The sequence below is a fragment of the Fukomys damarensis genome, unplaced genomic scaffold, assembly GCF_012274545.1.
Source record: "Fukomys damarensis isolate Sample0158 unplaced genomic scaffold, DMR_v1.0_HiC HiC_scaffold_30, whole genome shotgun sequence".
NCBI lineage: Eukaryota > Metazoa > Chordata > Mammalia > Rodentia > Bathyergidae > Fukomys > Fukomys damarensis.
Genome location: NW_022900942.1, coordinates 47,815,476 through 47,832,277, shown reverse-complemented (window position 1 = coordinate 47,832,277; position 16,802 = coordinate 47,815,476). Strand labels below are relative to the sequence as shown.

The 16,802-nt window shown below is 35.9% G+C and overlaps 1 protein-coding gene across 1 annotated transcript in view; it reads left to right on the top strand.

The window, feature by feature from the left end:
* Positions 1–16,802, top strand: part of Galnt1 (polypeptide N-acetylgalactosaminyltransferase 1) — a 79,158-nt gene that overhangs the window by 8,092 nt on the left and 54,264 nt on the right. Inside the window, exons 2-3 of the mRNA XM_010638044.3 lie at positions 2,360–2,606; positions 15,630–15,804. Of these exons, the coding sequence (XP_010636346.1) occupies positions 2,468–2,606; positions 15,630–15,804 (314 nt within the window). The 5' untranslated portion in view covers positions 2,360–2,467. The remainder of the gene's footprint in view (positions 1–2,359; positions 2,607–15,629; positions 15,805–16,802) is intronic.

Below are 16,802 nucleotides of genomic sequence, written 5' to 3'. Positions count from 1 at the left end.
AAAAAAAAAAAAAAAAAAAAAAAAAAAAAATCAGATCTCAGAGCTTTTCTGACTTCAGGTAAGGGGTGCTACACCTGTAAAGTCTATGCAAATTATTGTAAAAATATGAAAAATGCATAGGTTAAACAGTTTTGATCCCAAGCGTTTTGGATAAGAGGTGCTGAACCTATACCATAATTTGTTTATCCATTTACCAGGTGAGAGATATTTGTATTGTTTCCACATTTTGATGATTATGATTAAATTGCCTGAAAGATTTGTATATGAGTGTTTGTGTTGACATGTGCTTTCCTTTTTCCTGAGGGAGAGGAAAAGGCAGATTTGTCAGGCAAATCTGGGCTTATTATTTATTACTAAAAATTAGATTTTAGAAAGTATAATGCCACATTGAAATCTTTTGCATCAGTGCTCACTTAGATGCTTTGGCAGTGTCCAGAAGAGGTAGCCTTTTATGTGAAATAGCTCAACACAGAATTTATTATCTAGTTTCTGTGGTGAGAACTATTGTGTCATGATGTTGTACCCAGTAATTCTTTCACTGTTACCATAGCTGTCAGTAGCTACACACTGCACGGGACACAGTATCAGTTGTCACATTGAAGAAGCACAATTTTGAGGTAGGAATATGACAGCACCCTTGTTCACACTTTGCATTCAGGGAATTTTGGTCTGATGGAAGGAAGACTATAGGCAAGAATAGAGATCAAAGTTCCCAGAAAGACAGAAGTAATTTTTTTTCAGTTTTAATTTTTTATTGATACATGTTTGAATTATGTAATGATTACATTCCTTGGAGGAGTTGGTACATATACATGACACATCTCATGAAAGACAGAAGTAATTTTTTTTCAGTTTTAATTTTTTATTGATACATGTTTGAATTATGTAATGATTACATTCCTTGGAGGAGTTGGTACATATACATGACACATTTTCTTTCATGGCCTTTCTCTCATTCCCTCCCTTCTCCGTCTCTTGATCCCCATCTCATTTGAAAAAGATCTGTCTTCCTACATCCTATTATCTGTCTTTTATTTTGCTCTTTACTTAGAGAGAAAGCATGTGATATTTAAGCTTGTGTGTCTGATTTATTTCACTTAACATTATGGTCTCAAGATGCATCCATTTTCCTATAGATGATTTATGTTTATCTATCTTTGTGGCAGAGTAGAACTCCATTATGGATAAATACTGGGTTTTCTTTATCCATTCATCTGTTGATGGACTTTACAGGTATCACACAGTATTTGTTTCAGGTGATATTCAGGTTGGTACTCAGCAACCTTGTGAAGAACTACCATTATCTCTTCCATGGATAGACCCACTTGTCTGTTCTGAATTGTTTAGGTAAATACCTCTCTCTGGCCACAATAGAACGTGTTACATAAAGTAGCCTCTAGAAGAAGCTGCTACATTGTGTATCAGCTTAGTCCTTCTAAGCATATGCTTTTACATGGCTTTCCACATGGGGCACATGTACAAAGTGTGTTTCCTGCTTGGTGCCTTCTTGGAGTGCACATAGCTTGTATTCCTCCTGATCAGCAATGACAGAGGCCTTTGATTCTTAGTGTCAGCTACTCAAGAGCATAATTCTCTACCTCTGAAGTTTCTCTGATTTCTCAAGACTATCTCCTTGTGTGCCAGAAACATGTCTAGTAATAGTATTTCAAATGACTTTCCAGATTTGCTGATGTCTCTCCAGTCATTTTCCTATGATATAACAAAATAATAGGCAGTGAGAGAGTGGAAAATAGAAACTAAAAATCAACGAAGTCCAAAACAAGATTAGGCCTTAGATCTTATAACTTTTTGTCTTCCATGTTTCCTGGTTGATAGTCACCGTGGAGTTTTTAGGGTGGGTTTCAGTGACAAAAGGAGACAAGAATTAGCCTGATAATTGCTGCAGTACAGGCTACAGGGACAACTCTTTGGGTCTGGGAACTCTGGAAGATGTACTAGGCTGGGATCACTGATTGTTTAAACTCCTATAGCAATTAGTAGTTTGGTTTGCCTTAAAATTTAATATAGCATTTGAATAGAAAGAGTTAAGACTACTATGTTGATGGGTGTGAAATCGCAGCTCACTCTTACTTTAATTTATATGTCTAATTATAGGGAATTGAGCACATTTCTACACATTTATTGGTTATTTGCATATCCTTTCTATGCATTGCTTGTTTACATTCTTTGCTCATTTTCCCTGGATATTGCTTTGTAAGAGTTACATGTATAAATCATGAAATTTTGTAATAATGAAATTGTCATATTTCTTAATGTTTATAATATTAAATTAACCATGTAATTCATTTTCTAGGTTCTGAATTTTTAAGTCATTCATTTTTCCCTTTTCTCTTTGTAGGGTATGAACGTGATTTCTGATGAATCTGGATTGGGATAATTTTCATGATCTTTGTATATTTATATATATATATGTATTTTAAAATTTTGCATTTGACTTAAAAGTGCCATGAGAAAATTTGCATATTGCAAGGTGGTTCTGGCCACCTCCTTGATTTGGGTACTCTTGGATATGTTCCTGCTGCTTTACTTCAGTGAATGCAACAAATGTGATGAGAGAAAGGAGAGAGGACTTCCTGCTGGGGATGGTGAGTAACATAATACAATTGTTTTGATAAGTATATCACTAGTTTTTACTAATTTGAATAATATAAAATTTTTGGTTTTTTAGATTATCTAAATATAGATGACATGTGTAGTGGCTGTACTGTGTGTATATGTGCATTATATGTATGTATTATATATGATTGTATTTCCAACAATTCTATAGTGGGTTCTTCTAACAGTTAAAAATATTAAAGTATCATTATTGAATAGCTAAGTTCAGTTTTTGTTAAATATAGTCAATTTTCTACAGATTATATTGCCAAGTAATAAAGGTACTCTCATACATAGTTAGAACTATCAAAATTATATGGAAAATGCCATAATGCTAGGTGGAACATTAAAATTATATTATCACATATCAAAAGAGATTTTTCCGGTTGTCTCATTCCTGAGGGGAAGAAGTCTTTATAGTAAATGTGATGTGGAGAGTCCTTTTTGTTAATGATGTAGATAGCCCCATTTAATACTTTTAGGGAAGACTTATGGTCAGTCTATAGAATTGGGCTGTAGTGAGATCATTGCAGTGCTATGGAAAACAAAACGTGAAGAACCTAGGTAGGTAGTAGTGGTATTTTTGGAATATTCTGTTTTAACCTCTGTTAATTCAAACCAACAAACAAATGCTGCTTCGCCTACTCCCCCTTCTTTTTTTAGCCAGGATGAAAATAACTGCACTGTGATAGTTGGTAATTCATTTGTTCTAGGCTTTTAATTCTTAGTGATTAGTTATATAGAGTATGTGGTTGTACAGCACCTCCATTGTTTGGGGGAATTCAGTGCAAATACTTACACTTTTAACAGAACTTTTCTTTGAGTATATAGCCACATTTAATTTTTTTTACACTTTTATAATGAAAATGGTACTTGGTTCCCCCAAATGTATAATCTGAAAATTATTTTTTTTGTAATGGTAACTATGTCAACTTAACGATAATTTTTATAGATGGACTTGTATAACCAGTTCTGTTCATTTCTTCTTAGAAGATTTCCTTAAGTTATGTTCATTTGCTAGCACTGGATGCTAGTTATACCTAAGCTAACCCCTATTTATTTTGCAGTTTCTCCACAAGTTTTAATAAAACACATTTTTATTTAAAAGTTATTAATTTGCATGATATTTATTTTATGGCTCTGCTGTTCAGTAACTTTATTAGATGACAAAACACTGCACCCTTGACTATTGTTAAAGCTATTCCTTCTGTCTGCCTTTAAAAATCAAAGGACAGGTATTGCCATTCTCCAGGAATAAACTCAAGTCTTTTTTTCCCCAAACAGAATGGATTATTTTTCACTTCTTGTTACCTAATACGTTGTCATGTATAGTGGGAACTTACGGTGTTATATCTTAAATACAAAGGAGAAAGAATAAGACATAGAGCATGTTAAGAGTCACTGACTGAGCGTTTTTAAAGCTTTGATGTGTGCTAGGCAGCGTATGTACTTAGTGTTATTGATATGTAGTCGAATCACACAAATACAGACAGATCTCTTGAGATCTTCCCTTTGAGAACTCAGTCTAATGAGAAACAATAATTGTAAAATATCAATATAATAAATACCACACTAGAGATGTGCATAAGAGCATAAAGGCAGAATGCCTTGGGGTGTCTGAGAAGGTGCAGCAGCAAAATAAGCTTCAGTAAAATATCCAGGAGAGCAGGCACTTACCAAATTTGGTGAAGGAGATAAAGATCTGTTAAGCTAAAGAAAGAAGCCTGTGTAAGATAAGCAAGGAAGAGTTGATGGATCAGAGAATGAGATGAAGCTTTTGAGGTGGCAGAGGCCACAACATGAATGCCACAGAATCCTTATGGCATGCTGAGGATTTTAGACTTAATCCTCTCACCAGTGGTATCCCATTGAAGGATTTTAAATAGGGAAGTTAAATCATCTAATAAGATCTGGGTTTTCAGTAGAACATGTTGATAGTCATGGCTGTTGGACTAGAAGAAAATGAGACAGAAGAAGCCAGTTGAACCAAGGTACTAATGAAAGTTTGGAAAGGTACATAGGGCCTACAGTAAAATGACATAATAATGCAGTCTAATAATTTGGGGAGCTGCTAAATATTTGGGAATAAAAGAGAAATAAAAAAGGTTTTGCAGTGATGGAGAACCTTTTAGAGATAGCCATGGTCCAGACAGCCCTCAGTGGCATGTGTGCCATAGGTTTATCAGTGTTTTCAAGTGATCCTCAGCTCTTTCTGGTTAATAAGAGATCGGGTTCTTAGAAAAGGAGCAGTTTTGACAAGATTTTGGGTCATAGACGTCTGCAGTGACAATTGTACAAATTTTACATAAGACAAAGATGAAATATTTCTGACAAATTTCATAATGGGGTTTCTAGTGACCCTGGCAGGTGTGAGTGTGGAGCCCCAGGGATTCGATGTATCCGCAAAGTAGTACACATGTGTAACTTACTATTGGGAAGCTTTAGCATGAAGAAAAATAGGTAATACAAAAGTTAGATGAAAATAAGAAAAAGGAATGGAGCCAAAGTTGCCTTTGTATGTATGTATAGAAGTTTTAATATACAAAGGAAAAAAGGAATGCTTGAAAGAGCAAATTGTCAGCAGACGAGCAGTATGGTATCAAAACCATAAGAAACAAATTCTTAAAGAGGACCTTAAAGTTAATAGAGTTTTGAAAACCACTGATGTCATAATCTTCAAAGAAAAGGAGTATGTTTTGTATAAAGCACAAAAGTACAATGTAAAGGAAAAATAACAATGTGGAGCTGTGAGATAGCATCACTGCCTCTGCAGAAAAGGTGAATGAATAGTTCTTCAAGAAAAGTTTGTAAGGTTAGTGTGATTTGGAGGAGAGCTGGATTGAGTTAAACTGGAGATAGAAAACGATGATGAAGGAAAAGGCTTTTGCAATGACTTGAGAGTGTGTGTTGTTTGGTGGGACCCACTGAGAAGGAAGTCATTCATGGAAGAGTGAGAGATGAAGGGAAGAGTGAGAGGGAAGGGCCATGAGCCAGAAGGTGAGTGAGTAAGTAAGAAGAGATGGTCTTGAGAAGCAGTGTTTTTGTTTGTTTGTTTATTTGTTTGCTTTTTGGCTTTTTGAGGCAGCATCTCACTCCATAGTTGAGACTGACCTGGAACTCACTATGTAGCCCAGGCTGGTCTCAAACTCACAGCGATCCTCCTGGAGAGGCAGTGTTTTTTTATGGAGCTTTGAAGTAGCTAATTTAAGACTATGTTTCTTTAGTCTTACAAAGTTGAAGAGAAAGGAGGAGAAAGAAAAGCTGGGGAAAAGGGTTGGCTGATGTTAATAAGAACAATTTCAAAAATCTGTCCTAATGTGAAGTTTCAGTGCAGTGGTGGTTGAGGGCTCCCAAGTCCAGTCAGAACCCTGCCATTTCTTTTTCAAGTTCCACTAGGGACAAATTGCTGTTGTGCCTCTGAAGACATCTTTTGCTGAAGTGGTTGAGGGGGTAAAGATGGGGTGATTGATGGTAGGAAGTGAAACTGGCGTATATGTTCCATGTTCTATTCATCTCTAATAGAGCCTCCAGGACCTTCATTTTGCATGTTATCTGAAAGCCAAAAAACAAAAAATGGAGCAGATATGACTAGAGAGTAATTGTTTCAGTATTGTAAAGATCTTATTACTGAACCTTCAACTCAGTGCTAATTTGGTGAAATTTACCAAAATCTCTTCTTTATAATAAAGGTGTCCTAGATTTAAGTAAATTTTTCTGTTGCTAGAGGGTTAGTTAACCATGCCTATAGTCCCAGCACTCTTGGAGGCTGACACAGATTGCAAGTTAAAGCCCTGCCTGGGCAGTTAAGCAGCTTAGTAAGGCTCTTTCTGAAAATGTAAAAAAAAAATTAAAAAAAAAATTTTTTTAAAGGTCTAGGTGTATAGCTCAACATGAAGGACCTGGATTCATTTCCCAGTACTGCAAAAATGCAAATAGTAAAGCTAGTGTGGGTAATGGCCTGGGATTTTTTTTTTTTTACTACTGTTCTTTCCAGAATTAGCTCATTCAATATATGGATTTAGATATTGTGTATTTTTTTTACTTCGGTCGATGAAGTTTTATGTAGAAATTGATCCTTCATGCTACCCCAGTACTTGGTTGTGTTTTTTGCTTTTGAAACAGGGTCTCACTGTGTAGTTCAGGCTGGCCTTGAACTCACTTTGTATTCCAAGGTGGTCTTGAACTTGGAGAGATCCTCCTGAGTGTTTGGGATTACAGACATGGTCCCACCATGCCCAGCCCACACTTGATTTTTAGATCATTAATTATTCAGATTTCATGTTCTATGGTACAATTATTTCAACTCTCAAACATTAGGAAACCTTGAGGGCACAGGTATGGGAAAAAAAATACCAGTGATTAAATAATATTCCAGTTAGACTTATAGAAACTCAATTTTTCTTAGGCACTTACACTTTTATAAATTGAACATGAGATTGGAACAATCTCATGAAGTAGCAGAGTGTTACCAGTAAATTTCCTAACAGATCATATTTTGATACTTTAAAAATGAGATAAAAGGTTGCATTTCATTATATCTCATATACTTTATAATAGTACTTTTTAAATTTTTATTTATGTATTTATTTTGTGCAGGACCTTGTGCTTGCAAGGCAGGCAGCAGAACCACTGATCTAAATCCCCAGCCAAAGAGTACTTATTTTATATGCCATTATGAAAGCAAAAACACTTTGATTACTGTAAGCCACAGTCCAATTTCAGAGATGTTAAAATGTGGAGAAGTAAAAGTAAAGACAATAAATACAGTTGTAACAGGGTGTGGTGGTACATGCCTATAATCCCAGAACTCTGGGAAGCTGAGGCAGAAGAATCACAAGATCAAGCCCATGCCGGCAATTTGGTGAATTTGTGAAACTGTTTCAGAATAAAAAATACAAAAGGACTGGGGTTAGAGCTCAATGTGAAAGCCATAGGTTCAATTCCATGTGTGTATCAGAGGGTCTGTGTATTAAGATTAAAAAAACATAATTTGGAGGAAACAATTTTTGACTCCGTTAGTATTTTTTACCCCTGAAAGGGAGTTTTAGCTGCATCATACTTTCTACTTCCATGGGAAAAACACATATTAGAAATTTGAATGATTGATTACAATACATTCAAAAGTATATTTTGTAGTTTGTGTTAGTTTTACTTTCAGGCTTTCAGAGTCAATCTGTAGTTTTCTTGGTAATGAAGTTCGCAAAACATGGTGCTTCTCTACATTGTCATGCAAATGAAGCCTCACTAAAATATGTAATAGAATTTTTTGTTCTTCTATAATCCTGGGAAACAGTACTGTGTTAGCTTTCCACCACTGTGAAAAATATCTGAATCATCTGTTGCTTTTGGGCCTGTGCAGGGCAGTACATCATGATGGGAATACATGGTGGAGGAAGCTACTTGCCTCATGGCACCTGAGAAGAAAAAGAGCAGAGTAGGGGCCAAGGGGCCCAGTATCCTTTTAAAGGCATGCTCCTATATGAACAAAAAGATTCTAGTTAGGCCCTACTTTGTAAAGTTTCTACCACCTCCCAATTGCTCTATGGACTAGGGACCAAGCCTTTAGCACATGGGCTTTTCGGGACACCTATTGAAATCATAGCATACACCTTTGTCACTTTTTTTTTTTTTTTGGTGTGGGAATCAAACTTGGGACCTTGCACTTGTGAGGCAGGTGGTGGCTCCACTGACCAAAATCCCCAGTCCTCCTTTGTCACTCTCTTGTCAAGGTTGATTTGATTCTTTATTTTGTTTACTTTTTTTCCCCCGGGTACTGGGGCTCAAGCTCAGGACCTTGTGCTTGCCAGGTAAATGCTGTGCCACTGAGCTGCATCCTTGGCCCTGATTATTATTTTTTTTCACTTTATTCTTTTTTTACATATTTATTCTTACATTTTAAAAATATTATTTATTCATATTTACCTATTTGTCATGCATATTGATCACATTCATTATAGGGAATCTGTACTTGTACGTAACACATTTCAATTCTTTTTTCCCATTTCCCTTTCTTCCCTCAGCCCTTTTCCCCCTCCGCATTCACACAAGCTTTGTTTCCTTTTTTTCTTTTCCCTTCCTTGCCTTCCCTCTTCCTTTGTTCCCCTTCCCATATGAACATGCTTTTCCTGCTTCTTAATATCTATCCTCCATTATGCCTCTCATTTATCCTTTGAATTTCTCTGCACAAGAGAAACAATGTGATTTAAGCTTAGTTTTCAATTTGTTTCACTAAAGATTATGGTCGTGAGGTACATCCATTTTCTATAAATGATTCAAGTTTATCCTTTATGGCAAAGTAGTAATCCATTGTGTAGAAATACCACATTTTCTATATCCATTCATCTTTTGATGAACATAAGGGCTGTTTTCAAGATTTAGCTAGTATAAATTGTGCTGCTGGAAACACAGGTATGAATATTTCACTGTGGTATTATGCTTTTTAACTCTCAGAAAGATGCCTCAAAGGGGAGTAGCTGGGTCAAGTGGAATCTCTAGTTCTGGTTTTTCTGGGGATCTCCTTACTGACTTCCACAGAGGTTGTACCAGTTTATACTTCCACCAGCAAGGGAGATGAGTTCCTTTTTCCCCACAGCCTTGCCAGAATTTGTAATTGCTTGTTTTTTTTTTTGTTTGTTTGTTTTTTTCCAGTACCAGGGATTGAATTCAGGACCTTGTGCTTGCAAGGCAGGTGGCAGAATCACTGAGCTAAATCCTTGCCGCATCTGGTGGATTTTTTGATGATAGTCATTCTTTCTGGAGATGGAATCTCAATGTTGTTTTAATTTGCATTTCTTGAATGACCAGTGATGTTGAGCAGTTTTTCATATATTTATTTGCTATCTGTACGTCTTCACCTGGGAAATGTCTGTTCATTTCAGATGCCCATTTTTGGATTGGGTCTTTAAATTGGGGGGAGTTCCTCAGTAGCATGGGAACTAGCAGAAAGAATCAACAACTGGAATCTCATCTTATTAAAAAAGCTTCTGCACTGCAAAAGAAACCAATAGAACTAAAAGACAACCTACAATGTGGGGAAAAAATTTTTACCAGCTGCTCCTCAGCCAAAGGGCTCTTATCTAGAATATATAAAAAACTCAAAACAATCAGCCCCTCCCCAAATATAAAGACCCAATTCAAAAATGGGCATCTGAAATGAACAGACATTTCTCAGACAAAGAAGTAAAAGCAGCAAGTAAATATATGAAAAAATGTTCCACATCACTGGTCATTCGAGAGATGCAGATTAAAACAACACTGAGATTCCACCTCAACCTACAAAGAATGGCTGCTATCAAGACAATAACAAGTTATTGTTATCACACAATAACAAGTGTTGACAGGGTTGTAGGGAGAAAGGAACCCTTCTCCATTGTTGGTGGGAGTGCAGACTGGTGCAACCATTATGGAAATCAATATGGAGATACCTCAAAGAACTGGGACTGCAGGTTCCATTTGACCGAGCCACCCCTCTGCTGGGTATCTTTCCAAAAGAATTAAAAGAATCATTCCACAGGGATATATGCACACCTATGTTTATAGTGGCACAGTTTATAATAGCTAAAACTTGGAAACAGCCCATTTGCCCATCAGTTGGAAACTGGATAAAGAAGATGTGGTTTTTCTATAAAATGGAATACTACTCAGCCATAAATAATGAGAAATTAGATTCATTCATAGGAGAATGGATACATTTTGAGATATACTCCTAAGTGAAGTAAGTAAGTCACATGTGTAAATATTGAATAGTTTCTCTGGTGTGAATAAACTATAATAGTACATAAAATCCTAATGAGATAACTGACAATGTGAAATAGGAAGAAAGGGGCTAAAGGTGTAGGGAGAATGGGAAGGATATGGGAAAGCTAATAAGGGAAAAGAAAAAAATATGAGAAAATGAAAAAAAATGGAAAAAACATTTTTGTAAATTAGGAAAGGAGGAGGGGGTGAAGGGAGGGCAGGGACAAGGGGAAAAAAATGAGAACCAAGACCTGTCATGTAAAGGTACAAGATCCCAATAATGAGTGTAACTGTACTGTATACCTAAAATGTACCAATAAACTCAATGAAAAAATAAATTGGGGGGGTTTCTATAATTTTTTTTGAGTTATTTATGTATTCAAATTGTTAGTCCTATGTCTTGGGGATAGCTGGTGAAAAGTTTTTTCTCATTTTGTAAGTTGTCTCTGTGCAGAAACCTCTCCCCCTTACCAGGGATCAAACTCAGGACTTTGTGCTTGTCAGACAGGTGCAGTGCCACTGGCATCACTGAGCTACATCCCTGGCCCATACAGAAGCTTTTTAATTATTTTTTTTTTAAATTTTTTTGGTACCAGGGATCGAACTCGGGTCCTTGCGCTTGCGAGGCAGGTGACAGAACCACTGAGCTAAATCCCTGGCCCAGAAGCTTTTTAATTTGATGTGATCGCAGTTATTGATTCTTTGCACTATTTCCTATGCAACTGAGTTTTTGTTCATAATTCTTTGTCTAAACCTGTCATTCAGGAGTTTTAGCTATTCTGTCTTCCAGCACATTAAGTATTTCTATTTTTATATTTAGACCTTTGATCCATTTCAATTTAGGTTTAGTATATGGTGAAAGATAGGGTTTAGTTTTAATTTTTGCCATGTAAAAAACTATGTAGCACTATTTATTAAAAAGGTTGTCTTTCAGTGAAGGTATTTGGCCCCTTTGTCAAAGATAAGGTAGTTGAGTATGCTTGGAGTTGTTCCTCATCTTTTATTCTGTTCCAGTGATCCTTGGTCCATTTTTTTTTTGCCAGTACCATGCTGTTTTTATCACAGTAGCTTTGTGGTATAACTTCAAATTGGGAATTGTGATGCCCCCTGCCTTGACTTAATTACCCAAATTGCTCTTGCTATTCTAGGTCCCTTCTGGTTTCATATGAATTTTAGAATTATTTTTTCTACTTCTATGAAGTATGCTATTCGTATTTTGACTGGGGTTGTATTAAATCTGTGTAACAGTTTTCAAAGTATGGCTGTTTTCACTATATTGGTTCTTTTTTTTGGTACCGGGAATTGAACTTGGGTCCGCTTGCAAGGCAGTCCACCGAACTGCTGAGCTAAATCCCCGGCCCTTCACTATATTGGTTCTGCCTATCCAAGAACAAAGGATATCTTTCTGTTTTCTGATAGCCTCTTCAATCTCATTTTCCAGATTACTTTAGTTTTCAATGTATAGGTCTTTCACGTCTTTGTTAGATTAATACCAAAGTATTTCATTTTTCCTAATGCTATTGCAAAAGGTGAGTTTCCCTCATTTCTCTCAAAGTGAGTTTGTATTCATGTACAGGAATGCTATTGATTTTTTTTTTTTTGGTACTGGAGATCAAACCTAGCTAGAATCTTGTGCTTGTGAGGCAGACAGCGAAACGGCGGAACCACTGAGCTACTGAGCTAAATCCCTCACCTTGCTATTGATTTCTGAGTAGTGACTGTGTATCCTGCAATACTGCCAAATTTGGTTATTAATTCTAGGAGTGTTCGTGGAGTTTTTGGGGTCTTCTACATAGAGTATCATCAATAGATAATTTAACTTCTTCCTTCCTGTCCATATTCCTTGATTTCTTTCTCTTGTCTAATTGCTCTGGCTAATGTTTCCAAAACTATATTGAATAGGATTGATGGTAGCAGGCATATTTGCCTTATTCCTGATTTTAAAGTAAAAGCTTTCAGTTTTTAACTATTTAGTATCATGTCAGCTATTGATTTGTAATAGATGGCTTTTGCCAGATTGAGACAAAAACCTATTCCAATTTTTCTGTCGAGTTTTTTTAAAATCATGAGTAAGTTTTGGAGTTTTTCAAAGGCTTTTTCTTCATCTATTGAGATGATCATGTAGTTTTTGTCCTTGGTTCTGTTAATGTGGTGTTTTGCATTTACTGATTTTGTGTATGTTAAACTATCCCTACATCCCTGGATGAATCTTATTTGATCATGGTATGTGATCTTAGTGATGTACTGCATGGTGATGCCAGTATCTTATTGTAATAACACTATACTAAAGTTTAGATTATTGTACCAGATTAGCAAATTTATAAAATACTTCAGTAGTAGAATTATGTGTGTTGCCTGATTTTTTTAAGATGTCAAGGCCAACATGTCATGGTCCAAAATTTTACATTTCTGGTCATATAGTTTCTTATGCTGTAAGTAATCAAATTTATACTTTGTAGCACTTACAGTAATATTTTAAGTCTTCTTTTATGTCCCTACCATGGCAATTTGAAGCAAAAAAGGGGAACAGAAAATTAAACTCCCATAATTTGACTTTAAGAGTTGTCCTTTTGACATGTATATCTCCTTCTTTGTCCCCAAACCCTTGTTATTATTACTGTTTTTGAAAAAGAAGAAAATGGATTTTTTTTCTTTTCCAGCTTCCCTAGATTTGTATGCCTTTTAGTTTTTATCATGTCCCTGTGTCTCCTATATTTCTTCTAAGCTGGTATTTGGGTTCAAAGCCTTGATCTTTTTTTTAATCATCAGCAAAAACATGTTATTGCTGGTGTGTATATAACATAGTACTTTTAGTTTAAAAACTGAGCGGGGTGTTTTCCATTTTAAATTTTCTTTAAAGCATCATCTTATACTAAAACAGGGCAAAATTAACAGAAAGATGTTTATAATTATGGCTACTAGATGTCTTCTACCTATTCTTTATATTATTTGTGCCATCCAATAAAGATCATTGTTACCTCTGTTGTGTCCTTTTGATTCCTGGATAATCCAATCTCAAAATATGTTGATGCTCTTTAGTTTTAGAGATAAGTAGAAGTGATTCTTACATTTTATGATGTATTGTTTTTAAAGCTCTAAAAGTTTATATGGGAAATTATACTTCTTTACCTGTGTTACAGTTTTTATTATACTTGTTGAGCAACCTTACATTTAAAGAGCTTACTTTCTTGGCAGACAATAGACAGGATTTGTTTTTTAAAACTGTATTACTTTAATTTTATATAATTTCAAAAATTTCTTATTATTAATTTTTGAATGTCTCTTTTAAGAACAGGGGAAAATTATTATGTATCACTGGTTTGGTTTGGTTTGGTTGAGATAGGATCATACTGTGTAGTCCAGACTGGCCTTGAACATACTGTGTAGCCAAGACTCACTTCAAGCTTTAGCAGTACTTCTGCTCACTTTCCTGAGTGCTGAGATTACAGGTGTGCACCCCCACTCCAGGCTCACTTTTTTTCTAATAGGCCTGTGAAATAGATTTTTATATTCTGGAAGTTGTTATTGAGAACATGTTGAATAACACATCCTACATTTCTGGTACTGGGCAGGCTGTTTTGTACCACACTATCTCAGACATCATCCTGCAGAATTGCTTTGTCAAATAGTCCCCTTCTTGGACAGATGAAGGCTGACTGAAGAGATGGCTTTTGTACTTCTTTGATGTCATTATTCTTAGAGACATTTTGAGGATGCCTAAAAAACTCTATAGGGGAATTAACTTTCAGCTTTAAACAAGTAATGTACAAAACATATTTTCATTCTATTCTTGCCCTCACCAAATTTTCTATCCATCTTCTATGTAATGCAGCATTTTCTAAGTGTAATATATCTAAGAACCTGATTTTTCTTGGATTACCCCCCCACACACTTGTTAACATCTTGAAAACATAACAAGGAATGAGTTTGGAAAGTGTATATTATTCTGAGTTTTGTATGTAAAATGTGTGTGTACACACACACATACACACTCAGTGGACTCTCAAGTTACAACCTGCCTGACATGAACAATTTGGGTTATGACTAGAATTTTAGTTTTAACTTATGATCAACATCTTGAATTATGACCTGAATACCAGCCACTTATGCTTCCAGATGGCCTCAAATACAGATTTAACCCTTAAAGACTTCTGGAAGGACCATTACAACATTCTTTCCTGTGTGGAGTTAATTGAGAAACCTTAACCTGGGCCAGTGTCTTTATAAGGACACTGAGATTTACCTGTATATAGGAGAGAGACTTTGAAGGCTGTGTAAAGGAGCCTGAGCTTTCAGTTGACCAAGTTGAGTTAGAACCAGCCCTCGGAAACTGAAATTAGTAAGACAAGGGTCCACTGTATATCACAATATAACATTACTTTTGTTTAGAATTATCATTCATACTGTTCTACCTTTGTAAACCTTGTAAAATGTCTACTATTGTCAAGTGTAGGATTTTCATCTTGACTTATTTTCAGTGGTAGGTTTACTGACATATTAATTCAGCATATAATTACAGAGCTCCTATAAAGCACTATGTTAGGGCCAGGGATTGAGCTCAGTGGTTCTGCCACCTGCCTTGCACTATGTTAGACTCCGAAGAAGAATGAATCAAACCCCAACCGAAAAGACATTGTATTCTAGTGTGGGAAGGTTGTGTAACAGGTGTAGCAATCATTAAGCCATAGGAATTAATTAGAAACATAAGAGTCCTAGGTAACATGTGGTAGCCAAGAATAGCAAATGATTACTATAGAAAGATTCAGAAAAGCTGCAGGCAATAAAAGCCAATTTAGTTGGGTTTAAAGATAAATTGGGGTTTTATATGGGAATGATAGGAATGGGAAGGGGATGTCAGGAAGAGGAAATGTGTGAACAAAGAAATAAAAGCAAGAGAACGTGAGGCACATTTGGAGGAACGTGAGTGGCCATTGGACTGAATGATGAAATACTTGATGGGTGATAGAGGAGCACTTAGCAGGTGATAGATTTGGAAAATTAGGTTAAATTCTATGTTAGGTTTATGACAATAAAGGTTGTGTTTCAGGAAGGTTAATGTGATATTTGAGATGGGAGGTCAAAGCTATGCAGTAATTCAGATGACTAGGACATGATGGGGAAGTCTTGAGTTGGATTATAAATGTGAAAATAGAGGACAGTGTGCAGCCCCTTGGAGGTTTTAGACTGGGGGAGGGCAGGCCTAGAAGTGGCTCTTGTTGAAAAGATGTGAATCAATTGCTGTGAGATTGTTAGTTAAGTTTTCTCCTTATTTTTAGTTCTAGAGCCAGTACAAAAGCCTCATGAAGGTCCTGGAGAAATGGGGAAACCAGTCGTCATTCCTAAAGAGGATCAAGAGAAAATGAAAGAGATGTTTAAAATCAATCAGTTCAATTTAATGGCAAGTGAGATGATTGCACTCAACAGAAGTTTACCAGATGTCAGGTTAGAAGGGTAAGTACCTTGTGTGCTCCTACTAGTAATTGAATGAAAAGTATGGGTTGAATGAATTGCCAGTAAATTGCACATTAGTGCTGGTGGTTCCTTAAAAGTGGATGATACATCACTTACTGTTTACTGCCTTTAAAGCATAATTAAATGCTGTTAAATATCTCAAGACATTAATGGTCTAATAATTATTATTTCAGGCATTGGAAATAGTTCTTTATATTGTTGTTTTTGTTGTTTTCTGGTACTGGGCATCAATCTCAGGACATTGTGCTTGCAAGGCAGGCGGTGGCACCACGGAGCTAAATCTCCAGCTGAATATTTCTTTATATTAATGGATTAGTGGGGCATGTTAAACTTCATTACTACCAAAATATTCATGCATTCAACTTTTTAGAAAAAGATTCAAGTTGTATGTAACTTGAAACAGTGAAATAGTCGTTTTATTTTTTTAATTCATTAAGTTTATTGGTACATTTTAGGTACACAATACGATGGCATGCATCGCTGGGAATTTGTTACCTTTACATGATATACCTTGGTTCTTATTTTTTCCCCATTCCTCTGCCCTCCCTTAAACCCCTTAAACCCTCCCTATTTGCAAAGGCTTTGTTTTCATTTATTTCTTATCTCATATTTTTTCCTTTTCCCTGTCTTCCCTAGTTCCTCTTCCACCTTGCCCCTTTTCTTCCTTTTTCACATTATCTATAATATCTTTTAGCCCTTATTTACACTTTCAGTTTCTCACACCAGAGAAACTATTCAGTATTTACACATTTGTGTCCTATATATTTCACTTAAGAGTGTGGCCTCGGTGTATATCCATTTATCTATAAATATCTCTGGTTTCTCACTCTTCACAGCTGATTGCAGTACTCCATTTTAATTAAAAAAAAAAAAAAAAAACAGGGGCCAGGGATTAGCTCAGTGATTCTGCTGTTTCCCTTGTAAGTGCAAGGTCCGGAGTTCGATCCCCAGTACCGTAAATAAATAAATAAAAATTT